This window comes from Diabrotica virgifera, chromosome 10, assembly GCF_917563875.1.
Source record: "Diabrotica virgifera virgifera chromosome 10, PGI_DIABVI_V3a".
NCBI classification, from domain to species: Eukaryota; Metazoa; Arthropoda; class Insecta; order Coleoptera; family Chrysomelidae; genus Diabrotica; species Diabrotica virgifera.
In genome coordinates this window covers 120,204,849-120,227,770 of record NC_065452.1, presented here as the reverse complement: position 1 = coordinate 120,227,770, position 22,922 = coordinate 120,204,849, and the positions used below count along the sequence as shown (strand labels likewise).

General features: G+C 34.3%; 1 protein-coding gene across 1 annotated transcript in view; it reads right to left on the bottom strand.

Moving 5' to 3' along the window:
• Positions 1-22,922, bottom strand: part of LOC114325410 (lachesin-like) — a 1,092,141-nt gene that overhangs the window by 304,128 nt on the left and 765,091 nt on the right. Inside the window, exon 5 of the mRNA XM_028273477.2 lies at positions 1,972-2,084. Coding sequence (XP_028129278.1) covers positions 1,972-2,084 — 113 coding nt within the window. The remainder of the gene's footprint in view (positions 1-1,971; positions 2,085-22,922) is intronic.

Sequence of the window (22,922 nt, the reverse complement as noted above, 5' to 3'; positions counted from 1 at the left end):
GCTCTTTCCGATGGAAAGAGCTGAAGCATTCTACGTATTGATTCATTGGTCTGGTTGTCTCTACTTAAACGAATTTCGTGCTCCAGATATTTGTATGCTGATGTTTGTTCTATACGTGTTCCAGCTATATTGATGTTCACACTCAGAACGAGGTTTTTCATCACTTGTGTTTTTGAGTGGTTGATCTTTAAACCCACTTGTCTAGAGGGATGATAGAGCCTTTCGCACATTTCGATGGCATGATCAATGCGATCTGTTATCATTACTATGTCGTCCGCGAACTTGAGGTGACTAAGTTGCTCTCCATTTATGTTTATGTATTTTTAGTCTAGGTTTGCACTCTTACACATATATTCCAATAATGTTGTGAATAGTTTTGGGGAAATAGTGTCCCCCTGGTGAACTCCACAATGAATGTTGAACTTGTCTGTATCTTCATGGAGTCTGACGCATGCCATAGCATTATCGTAGATATTTTTGATGATAGTGGTGTAGCAGTGATCTATTGGGCATTCTTTTAAGACTTCTAGCATTTTATGATGGTTTACTGTGACATAATATGCTTTCTCATAATGCGCAAATATTAAGACGAGTGGTTTGTTGTACTCTATACATTTTTCGATGAGGCTTTTAATAACTTGTAGATGGTCATTTGTGCCGAAGCGTGACCTGAATCCTGTTTGCTCACATGCTTGATAAAAGTCCATTTTGTTTGAAAGTTTGTTAGTTATGACTCTCTACAGGGTGTTTCATTAGTAATTGTCCATATAGTAACTGGAGAAACTTTAGTACAAAATATGAAGATTTAACCTAAAACATTTAAATAAAATATTCCACCTTACCGAGATACAGAGTGTTTTATTACAAATAGCCTAAAATGATTTGAGCCCATTGTTTTAACACCTTCCAATAGTTTTTGTTCAAACTTGACACACTATTTGCACATGTTAAAATACTGTAACTAGTATTAAAAGACAGTTTTCCTCTGTTACCAGAGGCGTGCTGTAGGGATATATATTTATTTTTACCCCTTTTCCACGCTTACAATCTACGCCACTGTCGTAATAATCATTTCAGCATGTTTGTTTGATTCTTTGTTACTTTTTACATAAATATTATCCTTTTGTCTCAATGCGATACAGTGAGTAGTTTTGAAGTTATTTGCATTTAAAGGTAATGGATTCAATAAGAATTATCTATTTTAAACATTAAATCAGATTATGTGTTTAAAATACAAATAGTCTTATTGAATCCTTTACCTTTGAACGCAAATAACTTGAAAAGTACTCACTCTATCGCATTGACACAAGAGGATGATATTTACGTAAAACGTAACAAAGAATCAAAAAGACATGCTGAAATGATTATTACGACAGTGACGCCTCTGGTAACAACGCAAAACACATCTTTTAACACTCGTTAAAGTATTCTAACAAGTGTAAACAGTTTGTCAAGTTTGAACAAAAAATGTTGGAAGGTGTTAAAACAATGGGCTAAAATAATTTTAGGATATTTGTAATAAAACACTATGTATCGCGGTAAGGAGGAATATTTTATTTAAGTGTTTTAGGTTAAATCGTCATATTTTGTGCTAAGGTTTCTCCAGTTATTATATGGACCATTACTAATGAAACACCCTGTATATCCTATAGGTTTAGAATAACCAAAAAGTTGTTAGGTATCTGGGTTATTTAAAATCCTTAGGAAAATCTTAGTTCCCTGGACTAAATACATAATTTTGTCTCGCTTAACCTGTTCAAGATAGCAATCTTGGGCTACGATAAAACATCCAATTGCTATTTTTTGTGATGAACTGGCAAGAAACATTCAGTAACTAAAAAAGCACAAATTGAATCATTAATTAATGTTGTGGTGGTAGAGCGTCTGGTCCTAACAATATTTATCAATGACAGAGCATATAAATTGTAGTTATTTCTAGGCAAGGAACAAGATTTATAGTAAAGGATTTACCTTGTAAGAGCCTAAGTGATTAACAACGCATGTGAAATAGACGTCCCGTCCCTGGGTGACGGTGTGATTCTCCAGGGGTGCCAAGAACTCCGGCTCGGGATCGGGTATTTGACCTGTAACAAAACGAAAGATAACTGCATAGACTTGCCAACTAGATAAGTGAAGTGAAGTAGAGATATTCGCGCGTATAATCTGGTGAAAGGGATCCGCGGACGTGTTCAGTATACCGAATTATACTCGCAGCTACACGAGAATTCAAATATCCCGAAATGGCACACTCCTTAACTATAATCCGTGGTGATTTTTTCTTTCACGACGAACAAAAAAAGAAACCAACGCTGAGATACCGACATAAATCACCGAATGGTTTATTTCGGGATAATGTTTACGATATCATAAAATCAATTTTTTATGGACCACAAATAACATATTTTCTTAAAGTAATAGAGAAATAAAATATATGTACAGAATCACTGACTTTCACACTTATTTTGCTTAAAAAAATGTCTTTTTAACTGAAACAACTGTGTTTATTATCATTAATTAAACAATCGGTTTATTGCCTCGTGTATACTAACGCTTATTTTTCTCAAATATTATTATTGGATGGCTTGTGTAACCTACAATTTTATTTATTTTCCAGATGTTGTTGATGTTTAAACTATAACAATTATTTGTTTAATTATATTTGTAACTGGGCTTGAAGCGTGGAGTTTGTTCCTCGAAACTCATTTATAAAAACACGAAGCAGATAAGAGATAGGGCAATCACTATTAAGTAGTCAGGGTAGTTAGAATTCGTCAAACAAGAGATCTACACTCTTAACGTCAATTTTAAACGGGGTCAGTCTCAATAACAGGATCTACATTGGTTTGTAAACATACTGAGCGCGTGGCCTGACACCAATAGTGGTGACACCAAAAGTGAATCTCAAGAATCACTTCAACCAGGCCAGAGATGCCTTTAACTTCACTCACTAGAATCAATATGTAGCATTAGAGTCTTCAACTAAATCGCGTACAAGTCACAGTCAGTACTCAACGTTCTCCCGGGGTAACTACCCTAGTGTCGGTTTTATAAATAAATTCTGTAATTGCTATTGGTGTTTCCATAATCTGAAGTGCATCCTCCACTGAGCCACGAACATCAGACACACTATAAAGAAGAATAGAGTGGATATAAAATTTTACCATCAGATATCGAAATAACAGATTGAGTATTTGGTTATTCAGTAATTTTTTCATCTTCAAAAAGGCTATTCTTGATTGCTCTATTCTTGATCGAATTTCTGATTTCGGATTTAGATTTCTAGGTATTTCATTTTGTCCACTTGTTCAATGTCTTTATTTTTATTTGGATCCTTGTTATGACTTAGGTACCCCTCTTACTGATACCCATGTGTTTGGTTTTCTTTATGATTATTGTTAAACCAAACCGTTGACATTCATCCTGTGCAGCAAGCCGAAGCTACACTGTCGTATAGTTTTGTGCTCTATTGGATTGAAATCCGGGCTAAATGGTGGCGAATTATACTCGTATCTACACAAGAAATTAAATATGCCTAAATACAACACTTCATCACTATAATCCGTGGTGACTTTTTCTTTTACAACGAACAAAAAAGAAACCAAAGCTGAGATACCGACATAAATCTCCGAATGGTTTATTCCGGGATAATGTTTACTATGTATATATGTTACAGTTTAAGTTGATTATCCAGTTGGAGTTGACTTTTCCTAGTTCGAGTCGACTCAAACAACTGGTTTTAGTAAAAGTTGATTATAAATATAAAATGAAGATTTTTATTCAACATTTACTAGTAAAAGTAGACTCCAACTAGTTAAGGTATACTCTTCCCAATGCCATTTAGTAACAGTTGATTCACACAAACAACCGATTCTAGAAATTAAATGTTACTGTATATTATGTTCAAATCGTGATATTTATAGTCCAAGCTGTATCGTCGCCCCCGTTAGGTAAATTATTCCAGTTCGATTTTTTTGCTTAAACTTACTCAAAAAGAGGTCCTTATAACGAATCCACAGGGTGTCAGGTGGTACCGTAATCGAAAAATTGTTTAAACAATTTTTTTAAACAAATTCACAAAAAAAAAATTCACTTCGTACATTTTTTTTACATCTTAATTTGGTTCATTCGGAGCAAAAGAGGTCTTTTGTGATTTTTCTGTAAAATTTATTGTTCTCAAGTTATACGCTATTTAAAATTTGAAAAATTCGAAAATGACCATTTTCAAGGCTTAATAACTCAGTTAAAAATTATTATTATGAAAGTCAGAAAGTCACCAAATCAAATTTTAACGACTCCCCTACAAGGTACTGAAGAAATATTTGTCATTATTGTATTACAAAGCTGTTATTTTTAATTATTAATAATGAGCGCTAGGAGCGTATTGAGGCGGCTGTCAATGTAAGCGCGACTGAGATGCACCATTGGACCGTCGGAATGGAGGATCTTACTCGCACTCACATTGACGGCCGCCTCAATACGCTTTTAGGGCTCATTGTTGATAATTAAAAATAACAGCTTAGTAATAAAATAATGACAAAAATTTCTTCATTATCTTGTAGGGGGGGGGGGGGGCTTTAAACTTTGATTAGATGACTTTCTGACTTTCATAATAATAGTTTTTAATCGAGTTATTAAGCCTTAAAAATGGTCATTTCGCATTATTCAAATTTTAAATCGCGTATAACTCGAAAACTATCAATTTTAGAGAAAAACCACAAGAGACCTTTTTTGCTCCGAATGACCCAAATAATCTAGAAAAATTTGTCAGGAGTCAAATACTTAGTTATTTATAAAACAGTTCGTGAAGTATGCTTTTTGCGCACGCACGCGATGTTTAGAGCACGAGCGGGCCGATTGCTATACATCGCCTAAGTGCGAAAAAAGTACTTCACGCACAGTTTCATACAAAATTTTATCTTCCAAAAAACAAATAAAAAACTGCAACTCTTCGTCACTGGAATACATTCCTGTTTTACAATTTTTTAGAACTTTGACATTTAAACATTCAAGCTTCTGTCAAACCACAAAACTGTCAAAACTTTTTTTGTAATTTATTGCTCACATGTCATCACCATGACAAGGCGAAAGTTAAGGATATTTGATTATATGAAAGTGTGCTAAAAAACAGTGCGAAAAAGTAAATCCCATTTAAAATACATTATTACTTCAGGCACACTTTAAACCCTTCATGTACTAATATCTTTATTTACAATTTTCACACAATAAAAACTTATACATAATATGAGGTAGAGTAGATAAGAATTATTTTTGTGAATTTGGTTAACAAAAATTGGTTAAACAATTTTTCGACCGCGGTACCGCCTGACACTGTGTATTTGTTATAAGGATGTATTTGTTTGAGTGAGTTTGTGCAAAAAAATCGAATCAGAATACTTTACTTAACGGGGGCGACGTTACAGCCTGGACTAATAAGTAGTTGAAACGGTCAAAACAAAGAGACGCACACTCATCAAAAATGCACGTGAGATTATACTCGTATAAATTCTATAATCTACTTTTACTAACAAGGGTTAGGAAGAGTCAAATTCAACTAGTAAAAGTTGATTTAAATTTTTCAAATCAACTTTTACTGCTAGTTTCAGTTGGAGTTGACTCGAACTAGGAAAAGTCAACTCTAACTGAGAATCAACTTGAACTGTAACATGTATAAAGGATCAGTGTATTTTTAAATACTTTAAATAAAATACTGAGAAGTGATTTCTAAATTTGAAAAAAAAATAATGAGTCAGTGTCAACATTTCTTAAGTTATTTTAATTTCTCATACTACACAGGTTATTTTTATAGATATTTAATTGGTACCGCTTTAAGTATAAAAAATACATGGATACATTGTCAACAAATTACAGTAATGCATTATTATGGAATTAAATTTTTAATGAAAACTGAAAACTTGTATTTCCTTATACTACAAAATATGTACCTGAACATTTTTTTAGTTTACCTCTTAAAATATGTGTGTAGCACATTCGAATTTTATATTTTTATGTAAGAAGCTTATTCAATTTTTTTAAGGAAAGGCTTTTTGAGTTTTCAAGCTCATTTTTCTCAATCTTTTGTTTCTCTTCTAACTCGTTTGGTTATTCTGCTTTCTCCAAATCTGTTTATCGTCTCGTGTTTAGCTTTCGTAGCATTTGAAGCTACCGTTTAAGGAAAAATATCTTATACTAACTACTTATACTAATTTGTTCAGCCCAAAAAAGCTTTTTTTATTAAAAAATAAATAAACAAAAACATATTTATGCATTATTTATTAAACAAACAATACAAAAACAGGAATAATGGTAACGGAGAAAAGTATTACTCTGCGTCAGATGAATCTTCATCATCTGGAATCACATCAGCAGCATAAGTTGTCTTTAAATTTTTATAAAGGTCGTGAAATACTGGACTTATCAGAGGAAAAAGATTAAAAATATCCTTTTTCTTCTGCACTGCTATAGCAAGAGTGCTTTTATACAAATTGCTGGGCACCAACCTAGCATTAGTTTGTCCTCTACGTAGTACACTTAGCGTCAGAAATTTCTCTTTTTCATCAAGTGATGTTTTATAAACAATAATTCCATTTTCTCTTGTATAACGAAATTATTTCACATCAAACCAGTTGAAAGGATTTCCTCTTTTATCTTTTTTACGCATGAGACAGCTACTTTTCAAAAGATATGAAAAATTTAAGAAATCACCATGGTAAAGTTCTACAACATTGAATTTCTTCTTTTTTCCTGTAGTTCTCACCAGTCGTGAGGATGGCTTATTGGAACACTTAACCGTTTTTTTTTTGCTTTTCGATCAATCCATGATCAATATCACACTCCATATGACTGTGCCCACTCACCATGAATTTATGGTCAATAACTTCTAAATTAGTGATATTTTGCATTGCTACTAAAAATATCATAGCAACATGTGAATTTTTGTTCTGACCACCGCATGTATCCGAGTACAGGGTTACTTTGGAAACATGTGGTGTTAGTGATATTAATTCTTTATAAATACATGTAGCTATATTGTTACCTCCCCGGCCTCCTTCACCTTCGTGCAACATGTAACATGCCACACTTTCCTTCTCCATTCTCATGAATATGTAGGTAGGTTGTATGTCCATAACTGTCTTTTGTAAAAGGCAACAGAGGAATTTACATATGGAGTTGGGAGACAAGTTTGCAAGTCAAAAGTGAGGCATCTAAAAGTACTACCACATTTTGCTTTTTCTGTGTCGTTGCTCTTCATAACATATGCATTGTCTGCAGCAGTGTGATGAATACTTATCTCATCTTTTATTTTGGTTTTATCATCTTCGCTTTCAGTAACTTTGAGTTTATTACTCAGAACATCACATTTATGGCACGTATCTACTTTAGGTTTTTTAAATGAAATGTTCATTTTATGGAACTATCTTTCATAGATAGGTCTACAGACAGGTGATTCATTTTCTTCACAGTATAATTTGTACATTATCTTAAGATTAAGATGGCATGGCAAATACAATCTACTACTTTCTCGTCGAGTATAATGAGATTCATAAAGGGGAAAAGAATTTATGTGGGACTTCACTGCATTAATTTTTTCTTCATTATGCTTGTAGCAGAAGGATCACGACCACGTTGGTCATCAGTTATTCTCCCTGAAATATTTGAATCCCTATTTGCAAGAGCCAGTGTAATAAACATATTTGTCTCGTCAAATGTGTTCATAAAACATTTTTTACAAACTGGAATTCTAGCGCCATTCACCTTTAAATGAAAAACAATAGCCACTTTGCGAACTTTTTCTTTATCCGGATCCAACGTCCTTTTTCTAGTGATTTTAGGTGGTTCGGAGTCTATAAGGCTAACAATATATGCAACACGTTTGTTACGATCACCCATATTGCACAGTGGTCCAGAAAATAGACCACTTACTCATCTATTTTTATCAAATTAAACCTACGTAAGAAGTTAGTATTACTTATTCTCGCTGTCCCTATTAAGTGTAATCTTTAATTGGTAAAATTCCCACGGTTTAGTTATCAGCCAAACGCGAATAGTTATCAGTTGTTTCTTGAAAAGCTCGTACAGAAAAGAGTAATATTTGCTTAATAAGCTTGATACACATATCTGAAAGCGATCGTCTGAGTATAAGTCGACCGCCTTACTTGGATATTATTCAGTATCAATGGTCAAAACAGTACATATGTCGACATGTACTATTAGAGCCAAGAATAGTTCACAAACTCGAAGTGTATAAACAGTATAAGTTGACATAAACTGTTGTTACCAAATTAAAAGTTCATTTAAGTAGTTGTACTAAAAAGACCAATTAATTTTATTTAATTTATATTAGCATATTGACTTGTTCTATTGATACCAAGGTAAAGATATATCCTTTATAGTCTTATTCTGCAAAAATAATATTTTGACCATTTTTGACTTATACTCTTTTTACCGAGCACCCTAGATTTCATCTTCAACAATAGGGATGTTTAGATCGTCATGGATCTTGGGAGTAGTTTTGATAAAGTCGTTGTATCTGGAGTTGGATGGCTTGGTGCATAACCGTGACTGAATACCGTAGGTCTACATTGGTTTGAAGGTGCATTTGTAAATGAAGACCTTATTTTACAGTTTAAGTTTGAATTTCCTACCACTGTGTAATCATCACCTATGGTGCGGAAACACTGCCCATAACAAAAAACACTGTTTCAAAACTAAAAACAGCAGAAATAAGGATGGAGCGTTCAATGATAAGAATAACAATAAAATACGAGATAACAAACGAAGACCTGCGAAACAGAACCAGAGATACAGATATTGCAGACAGAGTTTGTGGATTGAAATGAAGACGGGAGGGCGACGTGGCAATGATGAAGGACGGAAGGTAGACACGCAAGTTAACCGAATAGAGACCAAAAACAGATAAACGAAACAGAGGAAGATCACCCACACAGGTGAGATGACGAACAATTGGATCCAAACTGCACAAGACCGTTCAATCTGGATAAAAACAGGGAAGGTATATGTCCTACTTAAAATGGGCAAATGATGATGATGATGAATATATTCTGATTATGTCTGAATAAATTCGTGTTTTATATATCTGGCCTTCTTTAATATATCTAAAAATTCATCTCAATCTTTTCCTTTCCTATACAGGGTGTCCAGAAACTTTACCGACAAACGAAGACAGGAGATTCTTTAGATAATTTTAAGACAATTTAACCCAATGCATCTAGTCCGGAAATGCTTCCTAAAGGATGAAATAAATAAATAAATCTTCCTATTTGAAGATGACGTCTGGTAATTAGTTTATCTTAAATATCTCCAGAACGCTTCTAGATAGAAAAACGAAATTTGGTACACATATTTATCTTCCAGAGATAAATCGACTCCATCTATTGCAAATTTCTAGTACCGGTCGTAGGCGTCCGTTTTGGGTAGGGTAACAGTTATATTATCGCATAACTTTTTTGTTTTTTATATTTGTGCATTTTTGAGTCTGGATTATTAAAATGTAAGGTATTATAGTACTAAAAGGTACTCTTACTTCAAGTCGATAGGATACACCGTTTTCTTGAAAAATCGATTTGAAAATTTTTCGTTTTTTGAATATCAAAAAAAAAAAAATTCAAAAGAAAACTATTTAGAAAAACGAAAACTGGTACGTTTTATTATACTCCAGAGACGAATCGATTTCATTAATTGCGAATTTGTGGTACCGGTCATATACGTTCGTTTTGGTTAGGTCAACGGTTATTTTTATCGCATAACTTTTTTGTCTTTAATTTTTAAGAATTTTTGACACTAGATTATTAAATTATGAGGCATTCCAGTACTAAAAGTTACTTTTGCTTTAAGTGGGTAAAATACACCATTTTTTTGAAAAAATTTTTCATTTTTTTTCTTTCAAATTCTGGAAACAAAAATTGTCAAATCGATTTTTCTAGAAAACGGTGTGGCCTACCGACTTCTAGAAAACCTACTAGAAACATCTAAAGCAAGAGTTTCTTTTAGTACTAGAATACCTCAAAATTTACTAATCCAGTATCAAAAATACTTAAAAGTTAAAGAGAAGAAAGTTGTGCGATAAAATAACTGTTGCCCACCCAAAATGGACGCCTATGACTGCTACTACAAATTCACAATGGATGGAATCGATTTATCGCTGGAAGATAAATATGTGTACCAATTTTCGTTTTTCTAACTAGAAGCGTTCTGGAGGCATTTAAGAAAAACTAATTAAAAGACACCATCTTCAAAGAGCTCTACTCCCTTAGGAAGCATTTTCGGACTATAGGCCAGGGTAATAAGACAAAAATATACCCTGTTCGTGACACTCGAGCAGCCAGGGTACTGAAGCGTTTTTTCGACAAGTAATACCTATAGGAATAAATTGTAACTATTTCCTGCGTAGGATCTGGCGGCCATTTTTATTTATAAACAATTAAGTGTAAAAAAATGGCATTTTTCCCTTTTTTTTTTCAAATCAATGGAAAACAGTGAAACTTATGGTTTTTTTAGAACAAATATCTTTGAGATTATGGAAAAAGCTTTAAAATGACATATTACAAAGTTTTATATACTCATTTATTGTTAATATAATTGCGAAAAAAGGTCGGACTTGCACAAAAAAATATTTTCGCAATAACTGCTGTAAAAATTAGTGTACAGGTTTGAAATTTTTGTCAAATGAGGGTTCTTTGGTGCTTAATATGTGATAAAAATTTCAAAGCGATGCATTCAATTGTTTAAATTTTATTCGAATTGTTTATCTCAGTGAGAATTTTTTTTTTGCACTAACATAAGTCAGAAAAAAATCACGTTAGAACCATTCCACAGGTGTCAAATGGAAGAGCATGAACTATGTTTTCAACTTGGTTTAAAAAAAGCGAATAAAAAATGCATTTATTAGTAATAAATAATTGTGCAAAAGTATCGTAAATCTTTCCTTATAAACTTTCTGAATAACTTTTTCCAAAAAAATTTACTTTTTTACCCTGTTTTAAGTGCACAACTACCAAGTAATGTTATTTATATCATAATTGATAAAAAATTGTAATAAATATATATAATTTCTTATATAACAAAATAAAAAGTTTATAAGGAAAAATTTACGACACTTTTGCATAATTATTTATTACTAATAAATGCATTTTTTATTCGCTTTTTTTAAACCAAGTTGAAAGCATAGCTCATGCTCTTTCATTTGACACCTGTGGAATGGTTCTAACGTCATTTTTTTCTGACTTATGTTATTGTAAAAAAAATGCTCTCTGGGATAAACAATTTGAATAAAATTTAAACAATTGAATGAATCGCTTTGAAATTTTTATCACATATTATGCCAAAGAACCCTTATATGACAAAAATTTCAAAGCTGTACACCAATTTTTACAATAGATATTGTGAAATTCATTTTTTTTGCAATTCCGACCTTTTTTTGCAATTATATTAACAATAAATGAGTATATCAAACTTTGTAATACGTCATTTTAAAGATTTTTCCATAATCTCAAAGATATTTGTTCTAAAAAACCATAAGTTTCACTGTTTTCCATTGATTTGAAAAAAAAGGGAAAAATGCCATTTTTTACACTTAATTGTTTATAAATAAAAATGGCCGCCAGATCCTACGCAGGAAATAGTTACAATTTGTTCCTATAGGTATTACTTGTCGAAAAAACGCTTCAGTACCCTGGCTGCTCGAGTGTCATGGAAAAAACCTTATTACCCTGGACTACTAGGTGAATTGGGGTAAATTGTCTTAAAATTATCTGAGGAATCTCCTGTCTTCGTTTGTTGGTAGAGTTTCTGGACACCCTGTATATTTATTTTTTATCCACATATGGCTATCGGTGTTAACACTGTCTTCACTTTACTGGTAAAATATATGAAATAATTAATTTTACAAAGAACATTGTTGTACGTATTAAAATTCTTCAAATATAAAGAATAAATGTAATTATCTTTGTATTTTCTTTTAGAAATATTATTGTTGATTCTCTATAAACGGATCTATATTTATTTTCTCAAAAAAGGTATATATAATGTTTCTAGAACATTAAAAATAATTTATGGTAAACCCATTGAACCGCACTGAATTGTGGATTGTGGGGTACTGGCGAATTCATCGTATTAAATAAATAAAGCAATTCCGGTTTGACTGTAATATAAGGATCAAGAAAAATAAAACTCTTTTCCATAATAAATAAATATTTCCTCAAGAAAAAGTAAGATTAGTGTCTCTATATACTTTATCTTGCCTTGCTCATTCGCTGTTTTGTTTGTTCATTATTTTGACTATATTGCAGAGACGGACTCTTACAGAAGGATTTTTATTATTTAATTTCATCTAAGGGGAAGAACATTCCGAAGATACATGAATGTGTGCGGTGTAGGTGCGCGCTACATCGATGTCAACACAAACCTTTATTTTCTTATGAGATCGCACATACCAATGATGTGTCACCGTTCACCCTCGCGACCTATCATCGCAGTTTACAGCGATGTCGATGCCAAAACAAAATAGTTTGTTTTACATCGCGATCGAGCTGCCGTTCGCTTGGTAAATTAAAATTGATTAGTGGTTTTTAAACCACGTGACATTCTCCGGAGATACGGCTGGTGTATTTATTCATTTCTTGTTATCATCAGTTTATGACAAGTTTTGGTTATAAGGAAACCGCAAAGAACACTGAAAGGAAGGTATCTTCGGTATGTTCTGCCTGTCATCGATGTAAACCTCGACCGTGATCGCGACCTACACCGCGCTCATCAATGTATCTTCGGCATGTTCGTACCCTTAGGCATCACTGCTGTTAGGTAGGCCGAGTAGTTTAACAGTACTGTTGCCGGTCCCAAGCTAAAGCTTCATTTACACTGGACAACTTTACTAGCTGAAAGTACTTGCAGCCACTAAACTTGCTTGTGGTTTTCCGTCTGCATATTTTCAAGTTTATTTGCTAGTATTACTTACTCATTGTAAAATAGAACTTTTACTTGTTTAACAGTGTTTATACATAGAAAGTACACAAAAAATAGTGGAAATAGCGGGCAAGTGCCAAGTAAAGTAGCCGATCTGTCGACTTCTAACTAGTGCTTGCCGGCAAGTAGCAAGTAGCAAAGTGCACTTGTATGTTGTTTACACATGGCAAGTTTTGGGGCTGCAAGTACTTTCAGCCAGAAAACTTGCCAAGTGATGTTATCATCCTACTGATAGACTATAAATATTTTGGCCATAGAAAGAGGGAACAGAACGGATTCAACGATGACGACCAATGCGAGAACAATATTTCAATCCACCTGAGAACAACAGAGATTTAATGCAAGAGAAATATTTTTCAAACACCTCCAGGGCACAGTAAATGAATTTCAACAGAATGAATATAACATGTTCATTATAGGTGACTTTAACGCCCGTGTTGGTGATGACATAGTACCAGGGATAAAACAACGATATAATGAGGATGTCAGGAATGAAAACAATGATCTTCTGACGAACTTCTGCAGCACAACTGAATTACATATTAATAATACTTATTCCCTCACAAAGAACAACACGAGTTACCTTGGAAAATACCAGAGGACAACGATATATGATCTACTTTATTATTTCAAATAGAGAGCCCTGAAGAGCTTTAAGAATCCTAAAGAGGGATACAGATTCAAAGTTTAAACCCTAATTTTAATAAAGCTACCTACCCTATACTAAATTAACAACGAATCTAATCTATCGAAACAATAAGATGGAAGCCAGAATAGATGAACATGTAACAAAACCTATAGATACAGGCAATGGACCAAGACAGGGGATTCAATAAGCCCTATACTATTCAAACTAATCACAGATGAAGTGATAAAGATCGTAAATAAAAAAGATGATACTGAATGGAGAACGACGAAATTAAAATTCTCTCTAAGTCAGACGATGCAATATTAATAGCCCAAAATGAAGATAACCCTCAAAGACTAGTTCACAGATAGATACAAGAGAAAAAGGATTTAAAATAATGATTTCAAACTGATAACGATCTCTACGGTAGTGAAACTCTACGGTAGTGAAACGTGGACAGTGAACGACAACATCCGTAGTAAAATTCAAGCATGCGAAATGCGATATTTACGTGCGGTATCCGGGGTGACCAGACGTGATCGTATAAGAAATGAAGACATACGTGAAAGGTGCGGTGTTGGAAGGACCTTGGACAAACTTGAAACGAAACAGTTATCGTGGTTCGGATATATGGCGAGAATGAGTGAAGGTAGAACTGTAAAGTAAATGCTAGAATGCAAGGAAAGAGACCGGTTGGGAAGCCACGAAAGCGCTGGGAAGACACAGTAAACAGCGACGTACAAGCCCTTTTAGGAATCCGTGTATGGAGAAGAGCAGCCACAGACAGGCAAGGGTGGAGGCAAAAAATAAAGGAGGCCAAGGCTCAATTTGGGCTGTAGTGCCGTAGAAGAAGAGAAGAAGAACTGTAAAGAGGGTATGGAAAGCGGCATCTGACAACAAACGACGAAGAGGCAGGCCAGCAAGACCGTGGAGCGCAAATATTGGAAAGGTTTGCGTAAAATGAAATATTGGGTGGAGAGAAGCAGAAAGACTAGCTACTGACCGAAAGGCATGGAGACGTCTGATTTCTCCACTTACCTCGACACCGTAAGGTACAAGAGGACGGCTTAAGTAAGTAAGTAAGTAAGATTTCAACTGAAGAGAACTAAAACAATAGTAATCAGTAAATAACTTTCTTCTTCTTCTTTAGGTGCCTTGAACGTATTCAGACGTTGGCCGTCATCATGTTTACGAGTTCTTGGAACTTTTATCAGCTGCTGCGCGAAATAATTCTTTAACTCTGAAACCACACCATTGTCTATAATTACGCAACCATTTAACCATGAAAGTTTCTTTCGACCAACACATCCGTTGCCCTCCACTTTTCCATTTATTATAAGGCGAACTAGATGGTATTTAGGTCCTATAATTATATGGACGAAGTATTCTGTTTTTCTCCTCTTTATGATGTTTATGAGCAGACGTTCTGAATTCATAATTTGGAGAACATCTTCATTGGAAGTGTGCGAAACCCACGATATCTTTAGGATTCGTTGATAGCACCACAATTCGAATACTTCTAATTTGTTAAGCATTGTGGTTTTTAAAATCCATGTCTCACAATCATACAATAAGATAGACCATACATAACATTTCAGAACCTTCTTTCGAATATTCATCGACAGTAAAGAACAAATAGGATGTAAACTGGAAGTTGATGAAGTTGAGCAATAAACAAGTAATGGAAATAAATTTCCTAGCGATTATACTGTCCAGCTATGGCGATATTGGTAAAGAAGTAAGATACCAAGTAAAAAGAGTAAATATATTAGTAGAATGACTTAATAACACTGTGAGATAATATCAAGAATCGATAAGATTAATAATGACATATGCATAAAAAACAAGACCCTACACAGCCTAAATACAGAATGAGAAGTGAGAATGCTCAGAGGAATTACAGGAAACATATTGAGAGACCGAATATGGAGTGACGAGATTAAAAAAATATGTTGGAGTGAATAATTGAAGTCAATAATAAAAGATTATCAGATTTTATTGTTATAAAGAAAAATTATTAAAGGAACTCTCTCTCTCTCTCTCTCTCTTCAATCCTGACCCCCCGGAGGGAGTGTAGTGGTCGACGTGATGTCGTGTATTGTCCGTCTCCAAAGAAATCTGTCTTTGGTCATTTCTTTTAACTCATGCATAGGTCTTTTGCATATTCCTGTAATCTGATCGATCCATCTTGTTGGGGATCTTCCTCGTGATCTTCGGCCTTCCACCTTTCCTTGTATAATGAGTCTTTCCATGTTTTCTGTGTTGGCTTTTATAACATGTCCGAAGTATTTTAATTGTTGGAGATGGACTTTACTGGAGAGCCGTTGGCTAACTTTTAGCTCTCTTAAAATCGAATTATATGTTCTATGGTCGGTTCAAGGAATTCGTAGCATTCGTCTCCAACAGAACATTTCAGTGGCGTCTATCTTTCTTCTTTCCGAATTTCTCAGGGTCCAAGATTCACATCCGTAAGTCAGTATTGGGAATATTAAGCAGTTGATCAACCTCATCTTTAACGCTCTTGAAATTTGACAGTCCTTCCATATTGTGGTCATTTTTGCTGTGGCTTTTGCTACATCACATCTACGTTTTATTTCCTCCTGTAGTGACTCTGTGTTTGTGATTAATGATCCCAGATATAAGTATGAGTTCACAACCTCAAACCGATCAATTGTGGTTATATGTGGATGATTGTTATGTAGTCTATCCACTATCGTGATCTTTGTCTTTGATATGTTTAATTGTAGACCAAATATTTGACTTTCGTCTTCAACCAGTCGTATAAGATCAATCAGCTCTGCTTGACTATTTGCAAGAAGGGTTGTGTCATCTGCGAAACGTAGGTTGTTTATTTTATGACCATTTATTGAGATGCCTTTTTCCCATCCTTCAAGTGCTCTTCTCATAATATGCTCTCCATATATGTTGAATAATTGTGGCGATAGTATACATCCCTGTCTGACACCCCGTTCTGGATGAAATTCGTTTGAAAGTGTGTCAAGCACTTTAACTGATCCAGTAGTGTGTTCGTATAGTTCAGTTATAAGCGAAATAAGGTGTTGGGGTACGCCCACTTCTTTTAGTATTTGCCATAAGTGTCTCCACTTGACCCTGTCGATTGCCTTACGATAATCTATAAAGTATATGTAGAGTGGATTATTGAATTCCCTAGATTTTTCGATTATCTGTCTTATATTTAACAGGTGTTCTCTAGTACCCCTACCTTTGGTAAATCCAGTTTGCTCTTGTGGAATTTTTCTTTGAAGGAATGTTTTTAGTCTGTCGTTGATTATATGTAGCATTATTTTACTGGCATGTGATATAAGAGAAATAGTTCTATAATTGTCGCATTTATGGAAGCTTCCTTTTTTATGAATTGTGGTTATTGTAGATTTATTTTGTTGCTTTATTATATTTGAGCTTACTGATCGCGAGTCTTACTTCATTTTCAAGTATATCAGGTTCTTCTTCCACCTCGTCAGAGATTTGGTTAACAGGTTCTTGGCGTTGATCATCTTTATATAAGTCCCTGCAATATGATCTCCATGTCTCTGCTATATCTTCTCTGTTTGTTCTCAGAGTTCCAGTGTTGTCTTCAATGGCCCAAGTTCTGGCTTTAAAGTCTCGTGTTAAGTAGCGTATTTTTCTAAATAGATCTCTCGGCTGATTATTCTGATCATGTCTCTCAATTTCTTTGCATATACCCTGGTAGTACTGGTTTTTGTCTGTCTTGCATCTTCGTTTTATTTCTCTATTGAGGTTTCTTAAACTAGCTTTTTCCCTTCCACTATGCACGCCACTTTGACAAAGATTCCTTCTATTCTCAATGATTTGAAAAGTTTCATCTGTTATCCAGTGTTTCCGTTTCACAGGATTATTTATCTTTGGATGATCAATTGGTGTTGTTACATAATGTTTAAAAGTCTCCCATATTTCTTATGATGTTCCGTTACGAATAGAGGGCATTATTTTATATACTTCCTGGAGAAGGTCGTCCTTCTTTCTGTGTTCTATCCTATTTGTCTCTTTTCGTTTTTTGGGCGCTTTAAGTTTAAGCTTCACTTTAGCTACGAGTAGAGTATGATCGGATCCGCATATCGCCCCTGGATATGATCTGACTGTTTGAATTGACGATCTCCAGAGAATATTGGTAAGGATCTAATCTATTTGATTTCTAGACCTATCTCCAGGACTTTTCCAAGTATAAAGTCGACGTACATGGTGTTTAAATCGAGTATTCATGATAGAATAATTGTTTGTGATAGCAAACTCGATTAAACGGTTACCTCTTTCGTTTCTCTGGCCTATACCGAACTTCCCCAGTACATTCTTTATGTCGTCATTCTGTGTAGTGTTGCCAACTTTTGCATTGAAGTCGCCACATATTAAAGTAAGCTCTTTATTTGGTATGTTGGCGATTGTCATTTCCGGTTTTTCGTAGAACTCCTCGATCTTTATGTCATCTGATGTGCTGGTTGGCGCATAAACTTGTATGATATTAAGTTTATGTGGTTTGCCTTCCAGTTTAAGGAGAACTATCCTATCGCTCACAGCTTTAAATTCGACGACAGACTTTTGTAATCTTGGTGAGATCAGAATGGCAACACCTGTATAGTTCTGGGTCTCAGCACCAGAGAAGTAAATATAATTGCTATTATTTGTTCTGAAATGGCCCTCTCCTAACCAATGAGTTTCAGCTAGTCCAGAGATTTCTATATTGTATCTTGCTAGCTCGTTTTCAATAATTGCTAGCTTACCTGTTATCGTCTTTAGCCCTTGTACGTTCCATGTACCGACCTTCAATATCTGTCTGAGTTTCAGTTTTTCTTTTTGCAGACCAGTAGCTGAATTTCCACACGATGCCTGGTCATTAACATTTGCGTGGCAGGTGGCCAATTTTGCACTACTTGACCCGGACTCAAGGTAGCGCCGATCGTCAACCGGGCTGCGTGACAACATCCGAGGCATTTCATTCGACGACATCACGCATAACTTTCTTGGGAATGATTATGCAATGGTTTCCCCTGCCCTATTGCATCACTGTATCACAACCTTTCTGCTGGTACAGCTCCGCTTGTGAACATCCAATGATAAGCCGGTTCAGGATAATTTCCTATACGCCTTAACTTTGTACTGACGGTCGCTGCTGCCCTCCGTCAGGAACCTCTCCATATGTGTGAATGGGGAGAGGCGCAAGTTACGCAGTTTGTGTGTAGGATGCGCGACATGTATATGCCACACACACCCCCCGCTAAAATGGACCCCATCCACTCAAACACGGTCAAAAGGACTCATCCAACACTCGGGGTGTGGTTGAGATAGGTTTTAGGTAAATAGGTAGGTAAAGGACGAGATGGGATTTTAAGTAAGGACAACGGTCAGTTGCTCCTGCAGTCGCTTCTTACGACAAGGAGGAGATCCTGTGGGTGTATTCTACTTAGTGGCCCACATCCCACATAAGGAACAAGAGGTTATTAAAAATTCGGACATAATTGTTGTGTATATGAAAAAGTAAAGAAAATATATACTTGATCAAAAACTAAAAACATTAATCATGAAGGTTTTTCATATAATAATAATAACAGGAAAACAAGCTGTCTATACAAGAGCAACTTGTGTAAAGATGAGAAACATTGTTTTTCTACGACCGTTTAATAATATGCTCATTATTCACTACTTTTGAATAGATAATAATACCCATTACCTTACCGGTGAGCAATAGTTCATTTCTCACGGGCTGAAATTACTCACGGGTTGAAGTTAGATTCAAGTGGTACATGGCACTTTTAATATACTTATTATTAGCAAATAAAATTACTTAAACTTTATTTAATAAAATAATCATTGTAATTTATATCAACAATTAACTTCGAAAAATGTTTAAAGGATTTTTAACTGTAATAATGGATCAGTATATTGTTTACGTTTAGATTTCAACATTTGACATTTTAAGATTGATGTTATTAAAAGGTAAACAATGTAATTCCGTAAAAGGGTTTACGGATATGAAATTTATATCAATGAATTCTGTTTCACGTACTGTTGATTATAAAATAGATTTTTATTGGGAGCAAACGTTTTTTTTTTCATGTATGTAATTGCCTTAAAATGTCTTATTTTTAAAAGCCACCGCCATTATATACCATGATACTAATGACATTTCTATGGTTCTAACAGGTTCCATAGTTATATAAAGTATGTTTTCTTATGAAAAATAAAACCTTTCGATTAATAATGTTAGTAGTTGATAATTATATTTTTATAATAATTCAAATAAAAAAGGTCGTGGAAAAAGTATAGTTTTCTACTCGCATGTAATGGCTATTACCCACTCTGATGAATTACGACAGTCGCCTTCGACTCGTGTCGCAAACTTCATCATCGTGAGTAATAGCCATCATTACATGCTCGTTGAACAATATAATATTACAGCCACGATCTTAGTGTGGACTTTAAATAAGATCAGGCTTAAACCCTTGGAAGAATTTGGTATGTGGGTATACAAACGGCTACTACAGTAAAGCTGGGTCAATAGTGTCAGAAATGAGAAGATTACTAGACGGCTGAACCAAATAATACAATTAATAATTATTAATATAATAAAAAGATGCAAGCTGGAATACCTCATGGGTACCTAATATCTGTAACTTTTAAGAAGAAGAATTATTATTGGTTAGTTAATAATAAAAGGACGCCAAAGAAGGTGATATAAAATGGAAATTACATTCCACAAAATATACAAACATAACAACAACAGTTTTTCTTGTTTAAATTTTACTAATTTAAAATATAATTTACCTGTTAGAGTATATTTTACGTATCAAAATACCAAGCAACACAAATAAAAGCCTAAGGAAATATTTTATATTAGCCCTTAAATAATTGTTAAATTCTCCAGTTCGGCCCTGAAATATCTGATTCGTGATTCTTGTACGTTGGGGACATCGGTTGAATACCCAATTAGTCAAAATGTATATTGCTAAACGAAAATGCCCTGAAGAATAAAGATTAAGTAATTAACAAACGCTAATAACAAAAAAGAGGGCAAACATTAGGAGATAACGGGCTAATAAAATTGTATATATTCTTACTAAACGTATTTATTTGTTTATTGTACTACGGTGAACTATGCTAAACTAAATTTAAACGTTTAAATAAAAAAAGTATTTATTACCTACTACATTTTCTAGCTAGCTACAGACTGTTTGGATTTAAATTAGATATACATCCTTAAATGGCAACACTGCGAGCGAGACGGAAACATTAGCAAGTGTATTATAGTTGTATTAGTTGCCGACGGCGGAGTATCAATTTATATACTATGCAATAAAAACTAATAATCCAGAAAAGAGAAAATTGATAATATAAAGTGATTTTAATAACATACTGTTACTGGTGGAACGAGCAGATGAATTTTGAACATCTTTAACAAATTAAAATAAAATTATAGTATATAGCAATGTTGTGAGAACAGCAGCACTGATAATGACGTTTGTAGACTTTGCCAAAGCGTTTGATAGCATAAAACACAAAGCTCTTTGGAACATTTTAAGCCACGCTAAAATCCCACCTAAGATCACTAGAATAATACAAATGATATATAACCGAACAACATTCCATATATTACATAAGGGTCAAATGACGGACAAAATAGAAATAGAGAAGGTGGTAAGGCAAGGCTGTACGTATACTCTCACCACTGCTCTTCAATATGTGTCTCAACTACATTTTACAAAAAACCATAGACAGAATAAACGGAATCCCCTGGAACTACTTAGATGGCAAGAAACTGGCCGATATGGAATATGCACATGATATATTATGCCTGGTATCACATACAATAGATGATATGAAGAACATGATAAGTAAACGGAGAAAGAGGCGGCAGAAATTGGCCTCCGAATAAATGTCAATAAGACGGTTGAGATGAGAATAGGTCAATTCCGACAGGAAAAATTATATATCAATTAAGAAGAAGTAATACAGGTACAAGAATTTTGCTACCTAGGAAGTATAGTTGGCGTACATGGTGGTATTGAGGCAGACCTTAAACATCGACTTAGAAAAGCACAACAAGCATTTGGAACACTCTCAAACATATGGAAGTCAACACAAATAGTCAAAACACCAAAATAAGACTATTTAATAGTAATGTTAAAACAGTATTATTGTATGGCTGCGAGAACTGGGCAATAACAGAGGGAACTGTCAAAAAACTCCAAGTATTGAACAATACGTATCCGGAACACTTGAAAGTATATTGGCCCAACATCATAACAAATCAAGAACTCTGGAAGAAAACCAAACAAGAGCCAATTGAAATTGCAATTAAAAGGAAAAGATGGAATTGGCTGGGACACACACTAAGGACAACGCAGATATAACAAAGAAAGCTCTAAAGTGGACAGTAGCAGGACGAAGAAAGCAAGGACGACCCGCAACGACCTGGAAAAGAACAATTGAAGCTGACTACAAAGGTATGAGAAAGAGCTGGGGAGAGGTAGCAGCTACGGCCAGAGACAGAGTGCAAGAGAAATAATATACAGAGTTGGGATAAAGTATGGAACCAAGCAAATATCTTTGAAACGAAAGGAATAATATTTATGAAACTTTGCATGCAAGTACAGTGACGCAAAAGGCATCTGATGCCATATTTTTTGTTACTACTCCACTTCTGGTTTCACCGGGAATACCCTTAACTTATTTACTTTAAATGGGACACCCTGTATATTTTTGCAGATTTTAAAATAAAACTTGTTATTTTTAATTCATACATACCAAGTTTGGAAGAAAAAACTATTAAAAAAAGAAATAAATCTCTTTACAGTTAAAAAATAGGTTAATTAATTTAAGTTAGACCAATGCTAATAAAAATAAAAAAAAATTTCAAATGTTGAAAATGTCTGCTGTTCACCTCCTGACAACGTGCAAGCCTATAAATAAGTTCGTGAGTCAATTTTTGAAAGATTTCTCCACGTATTAGTTCACATTCATCAATTATTCTTTGTCTCAAATCCTGCAAGCATGTTGGTCGCCTAACGTAAACACGTGATTTTAGATAACCCCAAAGAAAAAAAATCTAATCGGTTGAGGTCCGGAGAACGAGCGGGCCACTCTATGAATCCTCTACGTCCAATCCATCGATTTGGAATATTCACTTCCAAAAAATTAAAATTCACCATAACCGATTATCATTAATATTTCAATACGATTTTTTCACTTAAATGAACCATTTTTAATACCACTTATTTCTGTCAATTAGTTCGGTAACAGTTTTACCTACTATATTAAATTCAAATAAGTCATGCAGTGCATG